This window comes from Pantherophis guttatus, chromosome 2 (genome assembly GCF_059756535.1).
Source record: "Pantherophis guttatus breed Tessera chromosome 2, ASM5975653v1, whole genome shotgun sequence".
NCBI lineage: Eukaryota > Metazoa > Chordata > Lepidosauria > Squamata > Colubridae > Pantherophis > Pantherophis guttatus.
The window spans coordinates 268,004,954-268,028,577 of record NC_142064.1 but is presented as its reverse complement, the minus strand read 5'-3'; the positions used below and the strand labels follow the sequence as shown (position 1 = coordinate 268,028,577).

The 23,624-nt window shown below is 41.6% G+C and overlaps 1 protein-coding gene and 1 pseudogene across 4 annotated transcripts; both read right to left on the bottom strand.

The window, feature by feature from the left end:
* Nucleotides 1-700: 700 nt before the first annotated feature.
* Nucleotides 701-5,591, bottom strand: LOC148115835 (uncharacterized; annotated as a pseudogene). Its single transcript, XR_015731752.1, has 5 exons — nucleotides 5,082-5,591; nucleotides 4,718-4,832; nucleotides 4,517-4,593; nucleotides 3,727-3,853; nucleotides 701-2,495 (listed from the first exon to the last, which is right to left on the bottom strand). The product of XR_015731752.1 is annotated as an uncharacterized LOC148115835 (transcript).
* LOC148115834 (zinc finger protein 202-like) lies at nucleotides 5,551-23,488 on the bottom strand. Of its 3 annotated transcripts, none has more exons than XM_087884417.1 (6): nucleotides 23,341-23,488; nucleotides 21,725-22,288; nucleotides 21,344-21,458; nucleotides 21,178-21,215; nucleotides 19,371-19,497; nucleotides 5,551-5,659 (listed from the first exon to the last, which is right to left on the bottom strand). In XM_087884417.1, exons 2-6 carry the CDS (start codon nucleotides 22,232-22,234, stop codon nucleotides 5,652-5,654), a joined length of 798 nt encoding a protein of 265 aa, XP_087740543.1. In that variant the 5' UTR covers nucleotides 22,235-22,288; nucleotides 23,341-23,488; the 3' UTR covers nucleotides 5,551-5,651. The 3 variants fall into 3 exon arrangements, with proteins under 3 accessions (XP_087740543.1, XP_087740541.1, XP_087740542.1); XM_087884415.1 differs by lacking the exon at nucleotides 5,551-5,659 and adding an exon at nucleotides 7,101-9,643; XM_087884416.1 differs by lacking the exons at nucleotides 5,551-5,659; nucleotides 21,178-21,215; nucleotides 21,344-21,458; nucleotides 21,725-22,288; nucleotides 23,341-23,488 and adding an exon at nucleotides 16,485-17,909 and having other exon boundaries at nucleotides 19,371-19,470.
* Between the last annotated feature and the right edge of the window lie 136 nt (nucleotides 23,489-23,624).

Here is a 23,624-nt window from a genome sequence, read left to right as displayed (position 1 = left end):
TTCGAGGCAACAGAATACTCCTAGGGCCCTAGGAGTCAGCAGTCATCGTATAGGTTTGCCTGACAAAGCAAATATCAAGATAGCCATGCACAGTCCTTGATTGCTAGTAATTCAGTGACCATTCAAAATCACAATGCCGCTGAAAAAAAATGATTGATGACCATTTTTCACACTTACGAACACTGTACCGTCACCATGGTGTTGTGATCAAAATTCAGATGCTTGGCAACTGACTCATATTTATGACAGTTACAGTGTCCCGGGGTCATGTCATAACCTTTTGCAATCTTCTAACAAACAAAACCAATGGACAAGCCAGATTCTCTGAACCACCATCTTACTAATTTTAAGAACTAGTGATTCTCTTGGGGGCCTGGCTGACATCGCAGCAAGATGATGTGCCTCAAGGGGATTTCCGTGCGACCATTGTAATCCCAGCTGCTGGTCAGTCGTCATCGAACCTAAATCGCCTTGTTGGGGTGATAAACGAGGGGAGTACACTCCATCAATCTCAGAGAGCCAGCAAACTCCCGGATAGATTCCGAGAAGGCTCCCTAAACTGACAGCTTCCCATTGTGGCTTGCAATGGGAAGGTGGCCATTGCAAGCCGCTAGAAAGCTGGGGCAGCCACCAAAAGAACAAGAAGATGGAAGGAAGGTGTGATCGATCTGGGTGAGATACTTTTAATACAAGACTCTTAGATTTTTAAAATTTTATTAAAGAAAAGCCCTCCAAGGAATAACAGAGAAAAGTGTGACTCAAAAGAAGAGATGGGATTGCGTTTTTTTTCCACCTCCGGAAGAAACGCTGCAAGGCTGGCTTTTGGAGCCATTATAAAAACAGAAACTGGCTTATAAGGATCTGCTTGAAGAGTAAAGTTAGAAATCCGGACTGGATATCTTAATTTTAAATTGGGAACTATTGGTTAATATAAAAGTGACTATATAAACTTTGCTTTTCTTATAAACATAGTATTTTATAACTTGCTTGGAGATATAGTTAAGAGATAGAAAGAGGGGAGCAGAGCAACAGTGCCATCTACAGGTAAATGTGAAGACATAAGAGAGAAAAGGGACGTAATCTTGAGAGCCTGTGAACTAAATTGATAAGTTAATTTATCAAATTCAAATTATGAACTTGGCATCTCCACTGGAGAAAAACTTCTGCATATCTGTTTATAGGACTTCCCACAGTTGTGGCTCCTTTTCACAGCTCTTCCTCTGAACCTTCTTCCATAGAATATATATGTTCAGGTTTATGGGGCGGAACCAGTGACACGACTCGTTTTAGACTGAAAAATACTTTCTCAGTCCTATTGGTTATCTCTAGTCCCAATCTCACACCGTTTATCTGAATTCACTTATTTTCATCACCTGTATTGATACAGCTTCTCCCATCTATGGCAAGTAAGAGTGTTATCTTCTTCAAAAGCTTTTTCCACACTCCATGCATTCATAGGGTTTTTTCCCTTGTATGGATCATTTTATGGGATGTAAGACGACAATTCTTCCTAAAGCCCTTTCCACACTCCATACATTCATATGGCTTCTCTCCTGTGTGGACCAATTTGTGGCTTTTAAGACTACTGTTACAAACAAAAGTCTTTCCACACTCCATGCATACATAAGGTCGTTCTCCTGTATGGCTCCGTTTATGGTAAACCAGATCACCATTCTTCTTAAAACATTTTCCACACTCCATACATATATATGGCTTCTCTCCTGTGTGGATCCTTTTATGGGAAGTAAGATCACAGTTCTTCCTAAAGCCCTTTCCACATTCCATACATATGTATGGCTTCTCTCCTGTGTGGATCCTTTTATGGGAGGTGAGAGCACAATTCCACTTAAAACTCTTTCCACATTCAAGACATTGATATGGTTTCTCTTCTGTGTGGATCCTTTTGTGGGAATTAAGATGACTGTTACAAGTAAAAATCTTTCCACACTCCATGCATTGATATCCCATCTCTCCTGTATGGATCCTCTTGTGGGAATTAAAACGACTGCTACAATTAAAGGCCTTTCCACACTCCATGCATGTATAAGGCTTCTCTCCTGTGTGGATCCTCCTGTGGGAATTAAGATTACTTATACAATTAAAGGCCTTTCCACACTCCATGCACTTATAAGGTCGTTCTCCTGTGTGATTCATTTGATGGCTTGTAAGAGAGTCATAATAACAAAAGGCCTTTCCGCATTCCATGTAGGTATATTGTTTGTCTTCTGAATGTGTCTCTTTATGGGAAATGAGATGCTCTGATTCATTAACACTCTTTTCATCATCCATACATTTATATGGTATTTCTTCCGTATCAATGATTGTATGGCTAAGAAGATGATTGGCCAAAGGAAAGCTTTTTTTAATTTCATTTGGTGATCGGTTTGTTTCATCAACCTTTGTTTGCATCTGACCTGCAAAATTCCTGTTTTTCTCTTTCAGATAGACCGGTTGACATTGTTCCTCACAATTCCTGTTCGCTTGCTCAGTATATTCTGGAAAGAGAAAAATCTAAAATGTAGTGAACTATGAGAATGTTTAAATCTGAAATTTAGCAAAAGAATCATCAATCTATTTAGGCTGTTTTGTTGCAAACATGAAGATTCCAAACTACAATGTTTCCAAAGACAGATTTCCAAGTGGGCTCCTACCAGTTCTCATATTTCAGAATTGGATGACATCCCAACGAAAGTAAGACAAATGCCTGATCTAATCTTTGAGCGCCAGTGTGTGTGTGAGCCCCTTGGCGACCCAGGACAATTCCAACGGAATTAGAAACTGGGAGACTGTGACTTCTAGTTCTGTCTTAAGTATGAATGCTGGTTGGGTGACTTTGGGCCAGTCTCTCTTCAGCCCAACTCATTCCACAGTGTTGTTGTCAGGGGGCAAATAGGAAGAGGAAGGAGTACTAGGTGTGTCCACTATATAAACAAAAGGTGATTTTTTTAAAATCAGAGATAACATCTAACTTTCTGGATGGCAATACCTCCCCATCCCCAGAAGAGGGCACATCTCAGTCAGTTTGGTCCAATGGTTAAGGCACCAGGCTAGAAACTGGGAGACTTTGAGCACAGGTAGTCTTCAACTTGCAACAGTTCATTTAATGACCATTCAAAGTTACACCACCACTTAAAAAATGTGACTTAAGATCATTTTTCACACTTATGACCATTGGAGCATCCCCGTAGTCATGTGATTTACATTCAGATGCTTGACAACTGGTTCATATTTATGACAGTTGCAGTGTCCCGGAGTTGTGTGATCCCCTTTTACGACCTTCTGACAAGCAAAGAAAATGGAGAAGCCAGATTCACTTAACAACCGTGTTACTAACTTAAACTGCACTGATTCATTTAATAACGGTGGAAAGAAAGGTCATAAAATGGGGCAAAACTCGCATAACAAATTTCTCGCTTAGCAACATTAATCTTAGGTTCAATTGTGGTCGTAACTAGAGGACTAGTTGTACTAGTTCTGTCTTAAACATGAATGCTGGTTGGTGACTTTGGGCGAGTCTCTCTTCAGCCCAATCTGTATCACAGCGTTGTTGTTGGGGGAAAATAGGAAGAGGAAGGAGTACTGGTTGTGTCCACTGCCTTAAGTTACTTGCAAAAAATAATAAAGGCAGGATATAAATAAAAAGTGATACTTTTTTATAACAAATTTGTAAGCCCTCCTCCCACCCATGCCTTCTCTACATTTCTGAGCACAGACAGAGCTTCTTACCCAGGTAAGCCAGATTCCTGGAATTCTCCAGCATGACTTCCCCATGGAGAGCTTTTTGGGCAGGATCCAGCTGAGACCACTCCTCCTCAGAGAAATGCACGGCCACTTCCTCAAAAGACACAACACCCTGAACAAGGAAACAAGTTTCCCTATTAACAGATAATCCCAAGAATAATGTGAGTTTTCTTTCACCAATTCAGAGAGATCCTATGAACAAAATGGGCATCTTCTGTAGAATTCAGAATGGGATCACACCGCTTTTGGCTGATGGCATAACTGAAGCACATTTCATCATACTGGGAGGATTGTGATGCCTTTAAGTGAAACCAATTAAAATAGTTTTCTTGGTCGATTGATCGTTGGGTATTAAACCCACTACTTATCACTGGCTCCAATTCTTCCTAGAGTCGGCAGAAGGAAATACAGGGGAAATCCATCTGATAATTTTGCCAGTGGACTGCTTTATCTACTGAGGGATCAAATCCTTCCCCTACTCCACACCTTCATGGAAGTGTTCGAAGAGCTTGTAATGGTAGTGAGAATGACTCTGGGAGACAGGAGGAAGATCTCGGGTCAAGACAACATCTGGTCAATGAAATCTGAGCCTGAACCAGGAGGGTGGAAAAAGCTTATCCAAAGGGACAAGTAGGTTATGCCGAGTATGAATTTTCAATGATCTGATCTAAAATTTGTCTTGCTTGGAAACAGCAATATTATACATTGAATATTGTACAGAATAAAATGAAACCATTCCAAGTTTCATGCACCTTTCCAATTTATCTTCTCTTACCTGAGGCAGAAGTTCAGCCACTCTTTCAGTTCTATCACAAAGAGAAGGTTGTTCTAAAAATACTAAGGAGAGATTATCTATGAGACAGAAAATGGTAGAAGCAGACTGTTAAAAGAGAGAGAGATTCCACTCAAGATGAACAAAACAATCAGATGGATGGATGTCCAAACTTCATATTCACATGGAAAGAGCTTCTGTTACCTGTTGCAATGTCCTGACTTTGATCTTCCTGGAAACTCTCCCTGAATAGCAGCTCTTGAGAGGATTTCGATGACTCTTTCCATCCCTGAGGATACTCGGTGTTACCTTGCAAGGACTTGTGGATAAGATGTGGCACGAGAAAGAAAGGAAGAATAGAGAGATAGAAATGAATTAATCGATATTGAACACTCAGCCCAGCAGACACCAATGTCCATCGGTTAAGCTGGAAAGCAAGAATAGAAAAACTCGAAGAAGAATCCAACAAGAGATCTTAGCAGCTCATAATCCCAGAAAATTCTGCCAGAGAGACATTGACAAATTCAGAAAGAGTCTCTTTAGAACTGTCATGATTACATTCTCCCACCTGCAATTCTGCTTGCATCTTCTCAGACTCCTGGGTCAGCAAAAAGCCTTCAGCCAGGGCCACCGCCTGGGAACTGGTCTCCGCTCCACACTCCCGTACCCATTTCTCCATCTCTGGGGGAAGGACAGCCAGGAACTGCTCCAGGAGCACCAGGTCCAGCATCTCAGCCTTGGTGTGTCTTTCTGGCTGCAGCCACTGACGGCAAAGGCGGTGAAGCTGATTGCAAACATCTCGGGGATCCCTCCTTTTCTGGAATTGTCCTTTTCTGAAGTCACAGCATTGAACCTTTGAACTGCTGACTTCTTCTTCTTGGTTTTTCTGCCCAGGACTTGCCACATTCTTCCCACAGCTCCAAGGCTGAGTAGCTGGATGGCCTTTTCTAGATCCTGCATCTGCTGGGCGTTGTCCCTCCATCTTCTCTCTGGTCTCTAATCCAGCTCCAAAATGGACCCATGCATCTCCCCAGGTCTTCCTAATCACAAGAGGTCTGGCCAAACCTCCTAACGCCATTCAGCCCTCTTCCCTCACAAGATACTTCGGTCTCCAGAAGAACCAGGAATGATTTACGGCTTACAGAACTGAAATGCAAAACATAAGAATGTGCAACAGGGCAGCAAATTTGAATACTGAGCATCCTCCTCCAGAAACAGATAGATAGGTAAGTAGACAGATAGATAGATAGATAGATAGATAGATAGATAGACAAATAAATAATCAAACGAAATTCATACTGAGCATTCTCTATAAATAAATAAACAAACAAATAAACGAAAGAATTTCCTATGAACCTATCAAGTTCCACAAAGGAGGGGAAGCGGGGTCCTATTAGATATACTTATTTATGTTTGGGGAAAGTTTGCTAGCACTCTTCTGCCTCTACTTCTATCAAGGCATCAAAATATTGCATAAATACATTTAAAATATCTTTTGGGTTTCTATTTCCTAATTATTTACATCGTATTGTTTCTGTTGCTGCCTACAACTCTTCGATTCAAATTATGTCTCCAGTCACCAAAAAAAAAATCATTCGAGAAGCCACAATTAACAAGCCACCATCCAATACACGAGCCTTCTTCGTTTGCCTGCCGGCAGAGACACCAAAGAGATGGTGGGGAAAGGCGGGAAAGGAGGAAACCCAGTTCCAGTCCTTACATGCCTTGCACTCAACTCTTTGCACGCGGAACTGCAGCCCTGCATGCAAAGCCAACCGGAGGAACTTTGGCCGGTCGCTTCTCTCGGCCCAGGAAAGGGGAGGCGAGGAAACCCCTTTTGAAAAAAGGGCCAATTAATTTGCAGGAAATTATCCAGGAACCAAGACATTCTGGGTGTTTTGCAAAGGCAACTCTCCCTCTCCCCGCATGCAGAGCTTTGCCAAGGGAAACGGAGGGGAAACGGATCCACTCTTTCTGGCGACCCTGATTTCCTCCCTGGAGAAAACCCGGCAGGTGCGGAGCTGCCCTGCGTGTCCCTTTCTTCCACGGGGTGGCTGGGGATTATGGGACCTCGAGCTCCCCCTCCCCGCCCTTTCCGCCCCTTGGAACTGGGTGAAGCTTTGCAGGCTCCAGGCTCCCCTCCAGCCTCAGGGAAAAGACCCCCCCTCACTCCGAGCCCCGCCTGCATCTCCCCCCGTTGGAGAAATCCTTACAGCCCCTCCGCCTCCTTTGCTCAGCCGAAGCTCCACAGCGATGGGGGGGAAGAATCGGACGCCGTAGAAAAAGCAGACACGCTCCCAGCCTTTCCCGCAAAATTTTGAGTGCGGGAAAGATCCAGGCGCATGCCCAGTTCCCATCCCTTCCAAGCGCAGACGAGGGAGACCCCTAGTGGACTCTGGGCGCTATGCCAGGGGATTCTGTAAGGGCGCAGAAGACCAGAGCAGTTTCCAATGGGGGCCAGGGATGATGGGCATGGGATTGGAAGGAAAGCGTCTCTCTCCAAATAGGTAGCCGTCATCTATGCAGTTCTAGAACTTCCTCTTCTTAATGTCTGGGAATTGTGTGTGATTTGTGAACACTGAAGAAATCTTTGTCAGAAGTTTATTTTTTAACACACGGACAAACACACAGTGTATTTTTTTCGGAGCAGAGTCTTGGCCGGTTCATAAATTTAAACAATTTTTCAATACAATTTATATATTCCCTTTTGCCATAATATTTTCCCTTCTTTTCCCTTTTTTTGAATCCATATTGCCCATTCATCCTAGCTCTAATCTTCGCCAAATTCCCTTTTCCCCTTCATCTCTATATGAAATCCCTTAAATTTAAAATCTCATTTAACGTAATTCCTAATATTACAATCATTCATTTAATGTCAAAATAATAAACCAGAACATTTTATGCCATACATTTTCTTGAATCTTATTCCAAGTAATACACTCCAATATCTTAATAATAATCAATTACCTATATAGTAATTTTCCCTAATTAATCATATTTATATTTTTAGAACTTTTATAAACTCCAATCATGCAGTTGAAAATATTCCAATTGTTACAATTTCTCTAATTTTAAGTAAAGCATGTTTCTAAGACTTATTCCATTTCATTCATACATCCATTTAGTTTTCCATTATTTAAGCTATTTAGAATATCATAATTACATTTTATCTCTATACATTTTCTTAAATCTTATTCCAAATAATAGACTTCAACATCTTAATAAAAGTTAATCAGTTGTATGACAGGTTTTTTTCCCCTCTTTATATACTAACAATAAACTAAATTACTTCCTTAGATTTTATCTCTCTTTTTCAAATGTTTTATCAAAAATACATATTTCAAACCTCTTAATCATTTCTACTAAAATAATAAGCCAAAAACATTTTATACCATACATTTTCTTAAATCTTATTCCAAATAATACACTCCAACATCTTAATAAAAATTTAAAAAAACAATATGGTATTAACAATAACTTTAAAAGTACAAAAACCTTAGCTCAATCAGCAACCAAGCTAAAACACAAGAGTCAAAATCCTTCAAAACTGGATTCCTCATCATCATCTGTACATCCAAACAGAGCTTCAGCTTTAGCTGGTGTGAGGTTATCAGCATAGACATTGTCATCTTCACTGAGTTCGCAGTCATCACCATCACTGCTGTCGTTCTCATACCCGTAGCATTACTAATGCCACATTTCTTGAAGGCGCATTGCACCATGTCCTCTGGAATCTCTTCCCATGCATCACGAACCCATTTTGCTATCAATTCTATATCGGGCTTCATCAGATTTCCAACTTTTGTCAGTCGAGCTTGACCGGATGACATCCATTCATGCCACATCATTCGCACACGGTCTTTGAAAGGTTTATTTAAACATACATCTAGGGGCTGCAATATAGATGTAAACCCACCTGGAATAACGGCCAAAGTAACTTGAGAAGACTTTGCCAATTTTTTTATGTCATCAGATGTGTGGGCTCTGAATGTATCCCAAACTAGCAATGATGTTTTTTTCTTTAAGGCTGCTCCTGCTCGTCCGTTCCAAATTTCTTCCAGCCATTTTTTAGTTCCGTCTTTATCCATCCGGTTTTTAATATGTGCGTGCACTGTAATTCGTGGTGGGAATTTGGCTTTCTTAGGCAAGGTCTTTCTTTTAAAAATAATGACAGGCCGCAGCTTCATTCCATTAGCCAAACATGACAGAACGACTGAGAGCCTTGATAGTACAGTGGTTTAGTGCACCCTGTTATTAACACAGCTGCCTACAATTTCTGCTGGTTCGAATCTCTCCAAGGCTCAAGGTTGACTCAGCCTTCCATCCTTTCTAAGGTAGGTGAAATGAGGACCCAGTTTGTGGGGGCAATAAGCTGACTTTGTATAAAATATACAAAAGAATGAAGGCTATTGCTTAACGCATTGTAAGCCGCCCTGAGTCTCCGGAGAAGGGCGGCATATAAATCAAATTTTTAAAAAAATGGTTTTTTTCATTTCCTGTGGTTCTGAGTAAAATAGTTTTGTCTCCCAAACTTGCCACAGTTCCGTTGGTTGGAAGATCAAAGGTCATAGGTGTTTCATCCATATTCCCAATATCTCCCAGGTCATAGTTATGGATCCTTCTTTGTTTTATGATGAATGGAATGGAATGACATTGCTTTTTCATCAAGGTCTTTTGGCAACTTCTATGAAATCTTTGTTCTTTGCCGCAAACATAAGGCAAACCTATTCATGAAGCGGGTACACCATCCTGCTGACGCAACAAACTTTTCAATGCCTGGTGCTTTTAATTTGTCGTCTTTAGCCATTTGAAGGGCACGTGAGCGAATTCCCATGCGCGTTACGCAGTAACCATTTTGACGACACACCATAACCCATTTATGCAATTCAGTCTCTAGAGCCCCATAGGAGGTCGTTAAACCACGTCGAGCTTTTTTTACCTTTGGAATTTTTTCCAAGTCAGCTTTCATTTTCCGCCACTCCCTTACTTGTTTTTCGTCAACACAAAATTCCTTACTTGCAATACTGTTATTGCTTTCTTCTGCTCTTGACACAACCTTAAGTTTGAAACCAGCTTCGTATGACCTGCGTTTTTGTTTTGGTCCAGGATTAGAAGTATTGGGATCCATTTCTAACATCATGAAAAAAAAAGTTATAGTTCTTAAAAGAGGTCAATTTACAGTAAAAACAGTGGTGTCCAGGCAACTATACATATAAACAAGTAAAATCAATTGGCAATAGAATGCAGCAAGACAGATAGACTTTACCACAGAAGAGCCTTGGTAGTACAGTGGTCTAAGGCACCCTATTATTAAGCTAGTTATTAAGACCAGCGGCCTGCAATTACTGCAGGTTCGAATCTCACCAAGGCTCAAGGTTGACTCAGCCTTCCACCCTTTCTAAGGTAGATAAATTGAGGACCCAGTTGTGGGGGCAATAAGCTGACTTTGTATAAATATACAAAAGGATGAAGGCTATTGCTTAACGCATTGTAAGCCACCCTGAGTCTCCGGAGAAGGACGGCATATAAATCAAATTTAAAAAAAAAGATACCCCCCAAAAGAATCAAACTCCAAAGACATCATCCTGGATCAACAAGGGAGCTGACAGTAATTCAGGGTTTGGAGAGTTTGGTATGATCATATTCCAGAATGTGATGACATGACTATGTTTGCATAGAGCAGCCTGTGTTAGGGCTCATACTATAGACGCTGTGTTACTGCATGCACTGCATTACTACATACGCTGCCTTACCGCATGTACACAACGCAGCTTGTATAGTTTGAGACTTAACGCAGGCTGATGATATTCCAGAATGTGATGACATGGCTGTTTGCATCAGGGTGGATTTGATTTAAATCGAGTTGATTTAAATCACAATTTAAATCATGATTTAAATCATCAGTAAAAAGGCTTGATTTAAATCAACTCGATTTAAATCATAATTTTTAAAGAGCAACTGTCATCTCTGCTACTCCTTTGACCCACTGTTGACTCACCGATAGTCCCAGTGTTGCAGAATATACAGCCTCATGCTACATAACTAAGCTCCATTTCATGCTGAATAAACTAAATGATTTATGTATCTTAAATAGAAAACTATCTTACAATAAATTTTTTACCCCAAAAGTTTTTTATTAAAATAAATTCAATAAAAATAAAAAAAAATCTGATTTAAATCAAAATCTGATTTTTTTGATTGTTTTAAAAAAATCATTGATTTTTATCCACCCTGGTTTGCATAGAGTAGCCTGTGTTAGGGCTCATATTATACACGCTGCGTTGTGTACGCACTGTGTTACTGCATGCGTTGCGTTACCGCACGTGTATGGGAAGTGCTGACGCAACATATGCAGTAACACAGTGCGTACACAACGCAGCGTGTATATTATGAGCCCTAACACAGGCTGCTCAATGCAAGCATAGTCAACACTGGGTCCAGATAGGGGTTAATAAGAAAATAAAAAATAAAATATAGCAGAGTAAGTACTGTAAATAAACGTACTGTATATCCAAGACCAGAGATATACTGGTACTTGTATTCAGCAATGCTTGGGCAGAGCAAGGGGGTGTGACCAAGCACAAGTAAGACTGTAATGGCTACGTCATTGGTTACAGCCCTGGAGAAGAGCGGGAGAAGAGCGGCTGCATCCGACATTCATCTGACAAGGATGCGGTGCACCCCAGGTACCAGCACACAGAAGCAAGGAGGTTCTTGCCCAGTACGGCATGGACAACACAGAGGCTGCCGGCGTGCAGGAGAAAAGAAGAGCAGCAATATCAGCAGTTATCGGACCACCCACAGAGGCTGCAGGCGCCCACAGATGAGCGGGAGAGACCGGAGAACACACGCACTGCACCGGAGAACAGGTAAATGGGACCCTCACTAGAGTATAAGCCGAGGGGGGCTTTTTCAGCATAAAAAATGTGCTGAAAAATTCGGCTTATACACGAGTATATACGGTACTTTCTTAAATTTTATCTGTCATTTTCAAATACTTTGTCAAAACTATGTATTTCAAATGACACCTTAATCATTTCTACTTTTACCACAATCTAATTAATTCATAATACAATATCATTTCCCCTTATTTTCTTTTTTAATAATTAAAAGTATTCCAATTATTGTAATTTCCCTAATTGGTCTTATTTATATTTTTTTAGAACTTGTCCTTTTATAAAGTCCAACCATGCAATTAAAAGTATTTCAATTGTTACAATTTCTCCAATTTTAGGTAAAACATATTTCTAAAACTTATTTCATACATCCATTAGTTTTCCATTATTTTAAACTATTTAAAGTATCATAATTACATCTTATCTCTAATATTCCTTTCATCATATCCCTCTTTCTTCTTTCTCCCTTTCTAATTTTTTTCTTTTTCTTTCCCCTTCTTTTCTTTTCTATATTTCCCATTATTTCCTATCTCTTTTCTCTTTTTTTTCATTTTACCATTGTTAAACCCATTGTAATCATTTTGTATTTTAAAGACATAAGCTATTTTGCCTTGCATTTCCCATTATTTTCCATCCCTTTTCCCTCTTTCCTGTATTTTCACTGTTAATCCCAGTGGAATCATTTAATTTTTTTAAATTCTTTCTGTTCCACCCTCTTTTCTTTGTCTCTTTCCCTTTTTTCTCTTTTTTCCATTGTTATTCCCAATGTAATCTTTAAACTTCTCCTTTTTATTATTGCTACCCACATAATCATTTGATTTTTCATAATCTTTTTCTTTGTCTTTGTCTTCTTCATTAGCGATCTCTTTTTCTTGCTTCCCATTTGTTCTTTCCTTGTCAATTTGGATGTACTCTAACTCAGTTTTTGAGTCATCAGATTTCAATTTTCCCCGCAGTATTGTAGTCATTTCCCTTATGTCCATTTTCAGTGAAAGATATATCATTTTCATCATTTCCTTAAGTTCCTGCATCTTTTGTTCTAAGTTAGTATTTATTCCAATTTAAAATTGCATTATAATTCTCCTTTTTTAATCATCAAAGTCAAATTGCTTACAAACAGGCAAATCTTCCTTAATCCTCACAGTTGTTATTCCTTTCAAAGTTCAAGGTTTTTTCTCACAGTTATTATCTCTTGCAACAAAAACAAAAATTCAATGTTGTAGTGATCTTTTTTCTCCTGAAGATGTCTCTCTACAATCCACAATTTCAATCAGCAGCTAGAAAGAGTATCCATTTTGTTTGGAATCCGCTTTCACAGACTTTACTAATCTCACTTTTTTCCCTTTTCTTCTTCTTCTTTTTTTGTTTTGTTTTATGTACACCAAATCAGTTTTTAGTCCAGTCCAAATCAAAGTCCAAATTCCACTTCTATTCAATCCAATTTAAAATATTTAGGCAAGTTTTTCTGTTATGGGCTTTTCTTCCTCCTTTAATCTTCTTTTAAAATACAAGAATTTCTAAACCGATTATATCCAATTCTGTTCCCAATAAAAAAAAATTGGGGGGGGGGTTCTTTTTCTTGTAATCAAATTAGTCTCTCCAAATTCAATATCCTCAAATAAAATTTCCTTTTTCCTTTTTGGGCTTGAATGTTTCCACTTTCTCTCTTCTTCATCAATTATGTCCCCTCGACGCTATTTAGCCACTTATTCCACACCGGGGTAATTTTAAAACTTCCAATTTTTTTCCTTTTATACCTGTGAGTTAGCCAATCACTCACCCGGTATCGTCCAAATCTTCGCTCCTGCACGATTCTTATTCCGGATGCCCCAGCTTCATGGCGATTCGCAATGACCGCCACCCCCCCCCCCCCGCTGTCGGATTAAAGAGTTTTCTCTGGCTTTCCAAGGAACTTGCCTGTTCCTCTTTAGCCTACGAGATGCCTCTTCTTCTTCACTGTCCGTACAGGACAGTTCCGGTCCAAAGACCCCCCCGACAGCGGTTCATCTGGCTGGGTTTTCGCAAGGCTCATTAGAGCCTGGAATTTTCCCAACCAGTCTCGCTGCAATGCTTCCGGGTTCTCGAAGAAATCTTTGTTGAAGGTCGTTTTCTTGAAGATCAGACTCAGTAATTAGCAAAATCCTTAGTTGATGCACCTCAGGATATCTCCTCCTCCCACCTCCTCCTGTTCTTAAGGTGATTCAGGCATGCTCGCTCTTCCCTCATGCTCACAAAAATATGGGTGTTGAAATTCAGAATACTCCTAGAGTCCAACAAAGTCAGCAGTCATCGTAAAGGTTTGTCTGACAAAGCAAATATCAAGCCAGCCTTGCACAGATAGTCCTCGATTGACAATAATTCAGTGACCAATCAAAATCACAATGCCACTGAAAAAAATAATTCATGACCATTTTTCTCACTTACGAACACTGCACCATCCCTATCGTCCTGTGATCAAAATTCAGACGCTTGGCAACTGACTGATATTTATGACAGTTACAGTGTCCTAGGGTCATGTCATAACCTTTTGCAATCTTCTAATAAATAAAATCAATGGAGATTCTCTAAATAACCATCTTACTAATTTAACAACTACAATGATTCACTTAACAACTGTGGCACTAAAAATGGTGAAACGGGGCAAAATTCACTTAACAACTTTCTCATCTAGCAATAGAAACGTTGTGCTCAATTCTGGTCTTAAGTAGAGGACTACATCTATTCTTTTTCTTTTCTCTGGACCCTGCAAAAGAAGGACATGGCCACAGAAGGCGGACAGAATGCTGGCCTTCCGGGGAAGGTCACTGACATAGGAAAAGAGACAGAAAAATTTGTTCTGGCTGAAACAAAAAGTCGCATGGTTAAGTCATGTGATTTATTTGGGAATCGTCCTTTTAAGTATTTGTGGCATTTACTGGAACCAATTAAGGTACCATTGCTGTCTGTTGTGGTTTCTGAGATGCCCCCCAAAAACAGGAATCATCTACAACAGGGCTGTCAAACTCAATGCCCGCGGGCCACATCCAGCCCCCAGGGTGCTTAAATCCGGTCCACGGGGCCGGCCTGGAAATATGAAAGGACTGGCCTATGGTGCCTCTGGCAGATAAGACAGGCCGTGTCCACCACCCACGCCTCGATATCACTCTCCATGGCCTCCTGAAGCACTCTACTGGCTGAAAACAGGCCAAAAAAACTAGGCCCAAACAGAAAAAAATAGGCCGTTTTGGCCCCAAAACAGGCCAAAAACACCCTGAAAAACGAGCCAAAAAAGGGCCCAAAATGGGCTGAAAAACAGGTTGAAAACGGCATGAAAAAGGCATCAAAATGGCACCAAAAAAGGCTGAAAACAGGCCCAAAATAAGCCGGAAAATGGGGCAGAAAACAGAGCTCAAAATGGCTGAAAACAGGCTGAAAACAGGCCAAAAAAACGGCCCAAAATGGCTGGAAAATGGTCCAAAAATGGACCGAAAAAGGCTGGAAAATGGACCAAAACGGGCTGAAAAACAGGCCCAAAATGAGCTGATATTTGGATCCAAATGGCTGAAAAATGGGCCCAAAACAGGTCAAAAAATGGGCCAATAACAGCCGAAGAAACAGCCCAAAAGCAGCGAAACGACCAAGCTCAGAGACCACAAAGGACCCCTCATCACAACCGAGCTATATTATACCATATGTATTCTCTATGTCACGTAGTCCTATAAAAGCTGTTGATGATTCATCTAGCTTCTTGAATGCTTGGCTAGTCAGTCATTTTCCTCTAAAAAAACCTTCCTTGATAGTTTCTGCCTTTAGACACAGCTAAATCTAATGCTACAGGTACGTGTATAAAAAAAATCCATTTTAGCTTTTGTCTGAGATTTGGTCATTCCACAGGAAAACAGAATTTGGCACCTTCACTGGAGGAAAACTTCCCAGTTCTAGCTCCTTTTCAGGGATCTACATCTGAACCTTCTTCCGTAGAACATGTATGTGTTCAGGTTTCTGAGGAGGAACCAGTGACACCCATACTTTAGATTGAAAAATACTTTCTCAGTCCTATTTATGTATTAGTCATATTTATTATTTTATTAGTCATATTTCTATGCCGCCCACTTTCAGAGGACTCTGGACGGCTTACACCAAAGACAGTATACTAAATAGCATATTGCCCCCTAACAATCTGGGTCCTCATTTTACCCACCTCGGAAGGATGGAAGGCTGAGTCAACTTTGAGCCAGTGAGATTTGATCCGTTGATCTGCTGAACTAGCTAGCAGTCAGCTGAAATAGCTGCAGTACTGCACTCTAACCACTGCGCCATATCGGCTATTGGTTATCTCTAGTCACCTTCTCACAGATAAAATCTGAATTCAGTTATTTTCATCACCTGTATTGATATAGCTTCTCCGATTTGTGGATCTTTCTATGGCAAGTAAGACTATATCCTCTTCGAAAGCTTTTTCCAAACTCCATGCATTCATAGGGTTTTTTCCCTTGTATGGATCATTTTATGGGCTATAAGACAATTCTTCCTAAAGCCCTTTCCACACTCCATACATTTATATGGCTTCTCTCCAGGGGTGAAATGCTCCCGGTTCGGATCGGCTTGGGCGAGTAGGTAGCGATGGCGGCGGGCAGTTTGGAGAACCAGGCGCAAAAATCCCTGCCCCCACCCCCCATGCCCAGCTGAGCCGCGCGATCATCAGAGCCTTTTTTTTCTTTTAAATGGCTCTGACCAGCCAAGCTCTGACGATCCCAGCTGAGTTGCTTGCTAATCAGGCAACTCAGCTTGGATCGCCAGAGCTACGTAAAAGAAAAAAACCTTTTTTTTCCCCAAGCTCTGACGATCTCAGCCTGCTAATTTGTAGTAAAAATCCCTCCCCCTCCCCACCTCAGCTTCCTTACTTTAGCTGCTGGTCGCAATGCCTTGCTGTAATCCCTGCAATCGATTGCATCAGCAAGCAACTGAATCTCCCCTACCTGCAATCAAGGAGGCAGGGAGTTGTGGACTTCAACTCCCAGAATTCCTCGGCCAGCAAAGCCAAGCTGGCCGAGGAATTCTGGGAGTTGAAGTCTACAAGTCTTAAAGTTGCCAAGGTTGGAGACCCCTGTTCTATTGGGTGAGTTTTTTTCCCATTTGGGAGCTTTAAAAAATAGTTAATTGGGGTTTTTTTTAGTTGTTCTTTTTTTAGACCTAGCCATTTAAAGTTTAGGAAGTTTTAAATTTAGCTGCTTTTATATAAAAATAAAAATAAATTAAAATAAAATATTTGTGCAGCTTTCTGAGATTTAGTGTGTTTCTGTAGTGTTTCACTCTAACTACACAAACACACAAAATCTCACAAAGCTGTATGTGGAATTTTGTGTGTGTGTAAAGTGTGAAAGTTGGTTTTTTGGGCTTTTTGTGGCTGTGTGAGGTTCCTGCTTGTTACAGGGGCCATTTTGGGTCTAGCACAGCTGCTTTTATAATGTGGGTGAGCCAGTTGTGTTGTGTTGTGTTTTGTAGGTTAAAAAAGGGCAAAGAAGTGACATTGACTTGGCCACGCCCACCTGACCAACAAGCCACGCCCTCCCAGTCACCTTACCACCAAGCCACGCCCACTAATTAAGCCACGCCCACAGAACCGGTAGCAAAAAAAATTAGATTTCACCCCTGCTTCTCCCCCGTGTGGATTCTTTTATGGGAAGTGAGATCACAATTCCACCTAAAGTCCTTTCCACATTCCATACATTTATATGGCTTCTCCCCCGTGTGGATCCTTTTATGGGAAGTAAGATGACAATTCCACTTAAAACTCTTTCCACATTCAAGACATAGATATGGTTTCTCTTCTGTGTGAATCCTCTTGTGGGAATTGAGATTACTTCTATAATGAAAGGCCTTTCCACACTCCATGCATTGATATGGTTTCTCTTCTGTGTGCACCTCCCTGTGGCGATTAAGATGATTGCTACAATTAAATGCCTTTCCACACTCCATGCATTTATAAGGTCTTTCTCCTGTGTGGATCCTCTTGTGCACAGTAAGACTACTGCTACGATTAAAGGCCTTTCCACACTCCATGCATTTATAAGGTCTTTCTCCTGTGTGGATCCTCTTGTGCATAGTAAGACTACTGCTACGATTAAAGGCCTTTCCACACTCCATGCACTTATAAGGTTTTTCCTCTGTGTGATTCCTTTGATGGATTGTAAGAGTGTCATAATAACAGAAAGTCTTTCCACATTCCATGCAGGTATATTGTTTGTCTTCTGAATGTCTCTCTTTATAGGAAATGAGATGCTCGGATTTATTAAAGCTCTTTTCATAATCCATACATTTATATGGTATTTCTCCCGTATCAATGATCGTATGGCTAAGACGACGATTGGCCAAAGGAAAGCTTTTTTTAATTTCACTTTGTGATCGGTTTGTTTCATCAACCTTTGGTTGCATCTGATCTGCAAACTTCCTGTTTTTCTCTTTTGGATGGACCGGTTGACGTTGTTCCTCCCAATTCTTATTCACTTGCTCATTATAGCCTTGAAAGAGATAAATGTAAAATGTAAAACTACGAGAATGAAGGATCAAACCTTTTCTTTTGAAAATTACCATAAGAATATTCAATGTATTTTGGCTGTTTTGTTGCAAACATGAAGATTTTTTTTTTTTTTAATTTGATTTATATGTCGCCCTTCTCCGGAGACTCAGGGCGGCTTACAATGCGTTAAGCAATAGCCTTCATACTTTTGTATATTTATACAAAGTCAGCTTATTGCCCCCACAACTGGGTCCTCAATTTACCTACCTTAGAAAGGATGGAAGGCTGAGTCAACCTTGAGCCTTGGAGAGATTCGAACCAGCAGTAATTGCAGGCAGCTGTGTTAATAACAGGGTGCTTAGACCACTGTACTATCAAGGCTCTTTCAAACTATGCTGTTTCCAAAGACAGATTTCCAAGTGGGCTCCCACCAATTCTCATGTATCCGAATTGGCTGACATCCCAACAAAACTAAGACAAATGCCTGATCTACCGGTAATCTTTGAGCACCAGTCTATATTAGCCCCTTGGTGACCCGGGACAATTCCATGGGGCCACAAACTCCCAAACGGCTTTGGACACTGTATAATGCTGGGGCAGCAACATACCCACCAGCTCCCCAACTTCAATGAAAAATCTCCATCTGTCTACAGAACGGAATCTTTGAAAGTCAATAAAATTTCTTGATGGCAATAGCTTCCCACCCTCAACTTAGAATGATGCCAAACTCAGAACACAAGTGGGCACATTTCAGTCAGTTTGACTCAATGCTTAAAGCACCAAGCTAGAAACTGGGAGACCGTGAGCACAGGTAGTCTTCAACATACATCAGTTCATTTAGTGACCGTTCAAAGTTGCAACGGCACTGGAAAAAAGTGACTGAAAACCATTTTTCACACATATGACCATTGGAGCATCCCCGTGGTCATGCGATATACAATCAGATGCTTGACAAGTAGTTCATATTTATGACAGTTGTAGGGTCCCGGGGTCATGTGATCCCCTTTTGCGACCTTTTTACCAGCTAAGTCAATGGAGAAGCCAGATTCACTTAACAACCGTGTTACTAACTTAACTGCAGTGGTTCATTTAACAACGGTGGAAATAAAGGTCACAAAAGGGGGCAAAATTCGCTTAACAAATTTCTCGCTTAGCAACATTAATGTTGGGTTCAATTGTGGTCGTAACTCAAGGACTACCTGTACTAGTTCTGCCTTAAGCATGAATACTGGCTGGGTGACTTTGGGCCAGTTGCTCTCAGCTCAACCCATATCACAGCGTTGTTGTTGGGGGGAAAAGAGGAAGAGGAAGGAGTACTGGTTGTGTCCATTGCCTTGAGTTATTTGCAAAAAATAATGAAGGCAGGATATAAATAAAAAGTGATCTTTTTTATCAGAAATATCTAAGCCCTCCACCCACCCATGCCTTCTCAGCGTTTCTGATCACAGACAGAGCTTCTTACCCAGAGAGGCCAGATTCCTGGAATTCTCCAGCATGACTTCCCCATGGAGAGCTTTTTGGGCAGGATCCAGCTGAGACCACTCCTCCTCAGAGAAATGCACGGCCACTTCCTCAAAAGACACAACACCCTGAACAAGGAAACAAGTTTCCCTATTAACAGATAATCCCAAGAATAATGTCACAGTTTCCTTTCAACTCAAGGAAATTGGCTTGAGTGTTGGCTATTCCTGCCAGCCTGATGTCATTTGCAAATTTGATGAGTTCCCCATCTATCCCCTCGTCCAATTCAAGCAGAGAAATCCTATGAACAAAATGGGCATCTTCTGCAGAATTCAGAATGGGATCACACCGCTTTTGGTTGATGGCACAACTGAAGCACATTTCATCACACTGGGAGGATTGTGATGCCTTTCAATGAAACCAATTAAAATACTTTTCTTGGTCTATTGATAGTTGGGTATTAAACCCACTACTTATCACTGGCTCCAATTCTTCCTAGAGTGGGCAGAAGGAAATACAGGGGAAATCCATCTGTTATTTTTTCCAGTGGACTGCTTTATCCACTGAGGGATCAACTCTTTCCCCTACTCCACACCTTCATGGAAGTGTTGGAAGAGCTTGTAATGATAGTGAGAATGACTCTGGGAGACAGGAGGAAGAGCTCCGGTCAAGACAACATCTAATGTAGTAATATAATAACAGAGTTGGAAGAGACCTTGGTGGTCTTCTAGTCCAACCCCCTGCTTAGGCAGGAAACCCTACACCACTTCAGACAAATGGTTTTCCAATCTCTTCTTAAAAACTTCCAGTGTTGGAGCATTCACAGCTTCTGGAGGCAAGTTGTTCCACTGATTAATTGTTCTCACTGTCAGGAAATTTCTCCTTAGTTCTAAGTAGCTACTCTCCTTGATTATTTTTCACCCGTTGCTTCTTGTCCTATCCTCAAGTGCTTTGGAGAATAACTTTGCTCCCTCTTCTTTGTGGCAGCCCCTGAGATATTGGAACACTGCTATCATGTTTCCCTTAGTCCTTCTTTTCATTAAACTAGACATACCCAGTTCCTGCAACCGTTCTTCATATGTTTTAGCCTCCAGTCCCCTAATCATCTTTGTTGCTCTTCTCTGCACTCTTTCTAGAGTCTTCACATCTTTTTTACATTGTGGTGACCAAAACTGAATGTAGTAGTCCAAGTGTGGCCTTACCAAGACATTATAAAGTGGTATTAACACTTCATGTGATCTTGATTCTATCCCTGTTAATGCGACCTAGAACTGTGTTGGCCTTTTTGGCAGCTGCTGCACACTGCTGGCTCAAATTTAAATGGTTGTCTACTAGGACTCCAAGATCCCTCTCACAATTACTACTATTGAGCGAGGTACCACCTATACTGTACCTCTGCATTTTGTTTTTCTTACCTAAATATAGAACCTTACTTTTTTCACCATTGAATTTCATTTTGTTAGATAGCGCCCAATGTTCAAACCTGTCAAAATCCTTCTGTATTTTGAGCCTATCTTCTGGAGTGTTGGCTATTCCTGCCAGCCTGGTGTCATTTGCAAATTTGATGAGTTCCCCATCTATCCCCTCCTCCAAGTTACTGAATCTGGTCAATGAAATCTGAGCCTGAACCAGGAGGGTGGAGAAAGCTTATCAGAAAAGACAGGTAGGTTAAGCCGGGTGTGAATTTTCAATTATCTGATCTAAAATTTGTGTTTCTTGGAAACAGCAATATTATACAATGAATATTATATGGAATAAAATGAAACCATTCCAAGTTTTGTGGACCTTCCCAATATTTCTCCACTTACCTGAGGCAGACGTTCAGCTACTCTTTCAGTTCTATTATCTGTGAGACAGAAAATGGTAGAAGTAGACTGTTAAAAGAGAGAGAGAGAGATTCCACTCAAGATGAACAAAACAATCAGATGGATGGATGTCCAAACTTCATATTCACATGAAAAGAGCTTCTGTTACCTGTTGCGATGTCCTGACTTTGACCTTTCTGGAAGGTCCCCCTGAATAGCAGTTCCTGAGAGGATTTCGATGACTTTTTCCATCCCTGAGGATACTCGGTGATAGCTTGCAGGGACTTGTGGATAAGATGTGACACGAGAAAGAAAGGAAGAGTAGAGAGATAGAAATGAATTATCAATATTGAACACTCAGCCCAGCAGACACCAATGTCCATCGGTTAAACTGGAAAGCAAGAATAGAAAAATTGGCCCAAATTCATCCTCTGGAAGAAAATTAGAACAAGAGATTTTAGCAGCTCATAATCCCAGAAAATTCTGCCAGAGAGACATTGACAAATTCAGAAAGATTCTCTTTAGAACTGCCATGATTACATTCTCCCACCTGCAACTCTGCTTGCATCTTCTCAGACTCCTGGGTCAGCAAGAAGCCTTCGGCCAGGGCCACCGCCTGGGAACTGGTCTCCGCTCCACACTCCCGCACCCATTTCTCCATCTCTGGGGGAAGGACAGCCAGGAACTGCTCCAGGAGCACCAGGTCCAGCATCTCAGCCTTGGTGTGTCTTTCTGGCTGCAGCCACTGACGGCAAAGGTGGTGAAGTTGACTGCAAACATCTCGGGGATCCCTCCCCTCCTGGAATTGCACTTTTCTGAAGTCACAGCATTGGACCTTTGAACTGCTGACTTCTTCTTCTTGGCTTTTCTGCCCAGGACTTCCCACATTCTTCCCACAGCTCCAAGGCTGAGTAGGTGGATGGCCATTTCCAGTTCCTGCATCTGCTGGGCGTTGTCCCTCCATCTTCTCTCTGGTCTCTAATCCAGCTCCAAAATGGACCCATGCATCTCCCCAGGTCTTCCTAATCACAAGAGGTCTGGCCAAACCTCCTAACGCCATTCAGCCCTCTTCCCTCACAAGATACCTCGGTCTCCAGATTTATGGCTTACAGAACTGAAATGCAAAACAGAAGAGTGTTCAAATTTGAATACTTAGCATCCTCCTCCTCCTCCCCCATAAATAAATAAACAAACAAACAAAAGAAATTCATACTCAGCATCCTCCATAAATGGATGGATGGATGGATGGATAAATAAATAAAAATAAAAAAAATAATGCAACAAAAGAAATTATGAACCCACCAAGTTCTGCAAAAGTTTTTTTAGGGAGGAAGGGGGGATCTTATTAGATATACTTATTTATGTTTGGGAAAAGTTTGCTAGCAATCCTCTGCCTCAACTTCTATCAAGGAATCAAAATATTGGATAAATACATTTAAAACATCTTTTGGGTTTCTATTTCCTAATTATATACATCATACCATTTCTGTTGCTGCCTACAACTCTTTGATTCAAATTATGTCTCCCCTCACCAAAAAAAAAAAAAAAAATCATGCCAGAAGCAGCAATTTAACAAGCCATCATCCAATTCTTTGTTTGCCTGCCAGCAGAGACACCAAAGAGATGGTTGGGGAAAGGCGGGAAAGGAGGAAACCCAGTTCCAGTCCTTACATGCCTTGCACTCGACTCTTTGCACGCGGAACTGCAGCCTTGCATACAAAGCCAACCGGAGGAACTTTGGCCGGTCGCCTCTCTCGGCCCAGGAAAGGGGAGGCGAGGAAAACCCCTTTTGAAAAAAGGGCCAATTAATTTGCAGGAAATTATCCAGGAATCAAGACATTCTGGGTGTTTTGCAAAGGCAACTCTCCCTCTCCCCGCATGCAGAGCTTTGCCAAGGGAAACGGAGGGGAAACGGATCCACTCTTTCTGGCGACCCTGATTTCCTCCCTGGAGAAAACCCGGCAGGTGCGGAGCTGCCCTGCGCGTCCCTTTCTTTCCACGGGGTGGCTGGGGATTATGGGACCTCGAGCTCCCCCTCCCCGCCCTTTCCGCCCCTTGGAACTGGGTGAAGCTTTGCAGGCTCCAGGCTCCCCTCCAGCCTCAGGGAAAAGACCCCCCCTCACTCCGAGCCCCGCCTGCATCTCCCCCCGTTGGAGAAATCCTTACAGCCCCTCCGCCTCCTTTGCTCAGCCGAAGCTCCACAGCGATGGGGGGGAAGAATCGGACGCCGTAGAAAAAGCAGACACGCTCCCAGCCTTTCCCGGAAAATTTTGAGTGCGGGAAAGATCCAGGCGCATGCCCAGTTCCCATCCCTTCCAAGCGCAGACGAGGGAGACCCCTAGTGGACTCTGGGCGCTATGCCAGGGGATTCTGTAAGGGCGCAGAAGACCAGAGCAGTTTCCAATGGGGGCCAGGGATGATGGGCATGGGATTGGAAGGAAAGCGTCTCT